Genomic DNA, 3,188 nt, shown 5'->3' with positions numbered 1-3,188 from the left:
TGTCCACGCCTGCCTCATTTTGCACTTCCGGAAAAGATGTGCTCCATCTTATCTAGCCGTTTGCAAAAAACACACAGGGTATTACACTCTATGCCCCTGCGTTTAATGTTCATCTTCAAAGGGAGACTATTGTGTGCTAGAAGCCACATAAACTGTTTTACCTTGGGTACAACAAAAAAAATTGCCGTAGCTTTAGCTTCTTCCATTGAGTTGAGTTGCTTGCCAGTCCCGACACATTCTGTCGTTCACTGTCATGCGTTGCCATGTAAAGATGATAAGCTGATTAACTGTGAAGTTACCCTTGGTGTCATAGTGCCCTGCAGGATAGTCTTCGAAGTCCTCACTAAGCGAGATTTGGAGCCCCATTCAATCATTCACCAGTTTGCAGGTTGATGAGCTAATGCACCTTCTCTAGCACAATCCAATCCAGATTTTTTTTTCCATCCCCAATACTGAATACCAGCCCTTCCTTTACAAGATGATTAAACTTACGAGACGACAATTTTGAAGGGCTTCGATATAACTTTCGCCTTTATCCTCGATCTTTACCGTTCGAATTTATTCCAACATCTTCGGAGTAGTATATCAACTCCTTCCTATTCTCACAAAAAAAAAAACTCGGAAGAAAAATAACTGCTCTTAACTCCACAACACCGTGATATTCGCCGCCCCAGATCGCTCGACAGAAACAGTTTCGAAAGAGCAATACAAATCCGTTGACAGAAGAAGTACACGGCCCCAGTCCGTTCGCCATGCTCCCGGTGCGACGCAGCCGCCGACTTTCGCCGCCGGCGCTGGTGGACGACGCCATGAGCGAGATCTTCTTGCGCCTCCCGCCGGACAACCCCAGGAGCCTCGTCCGCGCCGCCGCCGTCTGCAAGAACTTTCGGCGCATCCTCTCTGACGCCGCCTTCGCCCGCGACTACTGCAAGTTCCACGGGGCGCCGCCCGGCATGCTGGGCTTCCTCCACAATAGCTGCTACGTGGAGCACTGCGTTTCCCATTTCGTCTCCACCTCCTCCTCAACTCCGTCTAGGTGCCGCAGCTACAACCACCTGGACTGGTTAGCTCTCGACTCCCGACACGGCCGGGTCCTCTTCTGGACCCCTAAAGCATTTGCGGTGGAATTCGTCGTCAGCGACCCCATGGCCAACACGACATGGAAAGTCCCCCCCAACCCCAGGTATTCGGCCGGGCTCTTCCATGCAGATGGAGACGACGTCGACGAATTCAATCTTACCTGGAATGCCACATTGCTGGGCTCTAACAATTGCCGCGGTGGCCATTTCATCCTAGTCTTAGTGGGCTCCGAGGATGAAGAGGAGATTATGTTCGCCGCTGTCTACTCATCAGAGTCTGGTGAGTGGAGAGAAACCATCGTCACTGGCCAAGCAAATGCTATCAGCCAAGGGGTTGACGTTGTCCTTATGGGGGATAAGGTGTACTTCCCCTGTGAGACATCAAACATAGTTGTGGAGTACGACGTGGGTGACCATAAATTATCGGTGATCCATACGCCATATAAGGGCGGGCGGGACCTTGTCCTTACAGCAGCGAAGGATGGTATGCTCTTGTTCACGGGAGTGTGGGAATCTAAGCTTCACATATGGACGATGGAGCCTGGTCCCAATGGAGATGAGGCATGGGCAGGTCGCAGGGCTCTAGAGCTCGAACCTTTGGTCTCGTCTCGAACCGTCTCTGAAGTGTTCATCGTTGGTGTTGTGGAAGGTGCTAGTGTCGTAGTATTCTTGAGGACAGAGGATGGATTATTTACGACTGACCTCAATTCAGGCCGAAGCAAGAAAGTGTCTGAAAAGAAACCAACCGGGAAAATCATTGCAATAACGAGCTTCTACCCGGGAGGTACGAACTGGCATCATATTTATTTCTTTATATGCACACCATTTCAATGCTTTTGTTTGCAACTTAGATCGCTGAAAAGTTTATGCTTGAGAGATCCCAATTCGACATGTTATTTTAAAGGTTGATTAGCATATAGTTTTTTTTCCCACTTTTATCCCACCTAGATAGACGGCTGAATGTAGGTGTAATTATTGTTACAGTTTCCTGGTTGCTTATAGATCTGTAGGTTCCCTCATCCTTCATGTTTAGCCTTGCTGCCGACTTGGATGGTTTTAGCTAGTCATGGGGTGCATTTGATTTTGTACTTGGTGATACACGCAAGAGAAAAGTTCAGGTGATTGTGCAGTTTGTACTATATTTTTCACTAGCTGCCATATATACAGGTAGGTTAACCTACTAAGAGCTTTCCTGATCAGGTCCTAGGTATTTTTGAGAACATTTTACTGATCAGAGCTCAATTTTCTGTGAGCCAAGAGGTAGGATAATCTAGTCCCTGGCAGGCGACTAGACATTGCAGTTCCAGATAGACATTCTGCGTGTTTTTTTTTGGCCATTGCTTGGTAGATTTGCCCTGATAGAAATGATTGTACTTAGGGCCAAAGTATGCGCCTGTCCTACACATATCATTTCTAACGCTGTGTCTCTTATGTGCAGTGCACAGGCGGTAGCGGGGGCACTGACGAAGCTCCACACGCAGCTGTGGATGCTACGAACATCTAGTCAAATGGCCTCAAGAAGATGGATCGGTCTACTTTTGCTGCCCAGGAAGAACTTGGAGTGAAATTTGGTTCGCTTGTTTTCTGCGTTGGACAGTTTGATCAGGGTTTGCGTTTTATACTTAGGAGTACTATACTATTTGTGCCTTTGTCAAAAGTTTGAACTCGTTCGAGTTGTCTGCATTGCAAACTTGTGCTGTGATCGCAGCACAGCAGGGCGGTCATATTTTCCTACTTTAACGACACAAGTTTGGTCATGATCTAGTTAACATGCGCGTTCACCACTTCACCACAGCTTCCATTCCGATACCATTACCTAGTCAACATCTCCTCTTCCGTATTGGCAAAGTTTGCCAGGCAAAGCAGGTTTGCTAGGCTGTGTCGAGATTTGAACATGAATTTAAGATGCTCAAGACACTTTCTGTCAAATCAGCATCAACTGACTGTCACCGGCCACGAAACTGGGCGTTGTAGCGTGGTTGGGGATGGGAGCAAAAGCTTCATGCCAATAGTTGACAGGAAGGTGATGTTCACTTAAAAAAACACGTAGCAGAGGAAACCGACATGTGTCTAAAGTAGAAGTTCTGTTTTGTTTAGATGTCATAACTG

The 3,188-nt window shown here is 47.4% G+C and overlaps 1 protein-coding gene and 1 long non-coding RNA gene across 2 annotated transcripts; both read left to right on the top strand.

Annotated features, from left to right (window-relative positions):
- Positions 1-685: 685 nt before the first annotated feature.
- Positions 686-1,226, top strand: LOC139830096 (uncharacterized; the record flags this gene model as incomplete). Its single annotated transcript, XM_071829167.1, has 1 exon — positions 686-1,226. A coding segment is annotated over exon 1 (474 nt), but the record flags the coding sequence as incomplete, so codon positions are not given.
- Positions 1,227-1,229: 3 nt separating this feature from the next.
- Positions 1,230-2,750, top strand: LOC127347189 (uncharacterized). Its single transcript, XR_011744426.1, has 2 exons — positions 1,230-1,863; positions 2,518-2,750. It is a non-coding gene; the product is annotated as an uncharacterized lncRNA (long non-coding RNA).
- Positions 2,751-3,188: the final 438 nt, after the last annotated feature.

This window comes from Lolium perenne, chromosome 4 (genome assembly GCF_019359855.2).
Source record: "Lolium perenne isolate Kyuss_39 chromosome 4, Kyuss_2.0, whole genome shotgun sequence".
Classification (NCBI taxonomy): Eukaryota; Viridiplantae; Streptophyta; class Magnoliopsida; order Poales; family Poaceae; genus Lolium; species Lolium perenne.
This window is presented reverse-complemented; position numbering and strand designations above follow the sequence as displayed.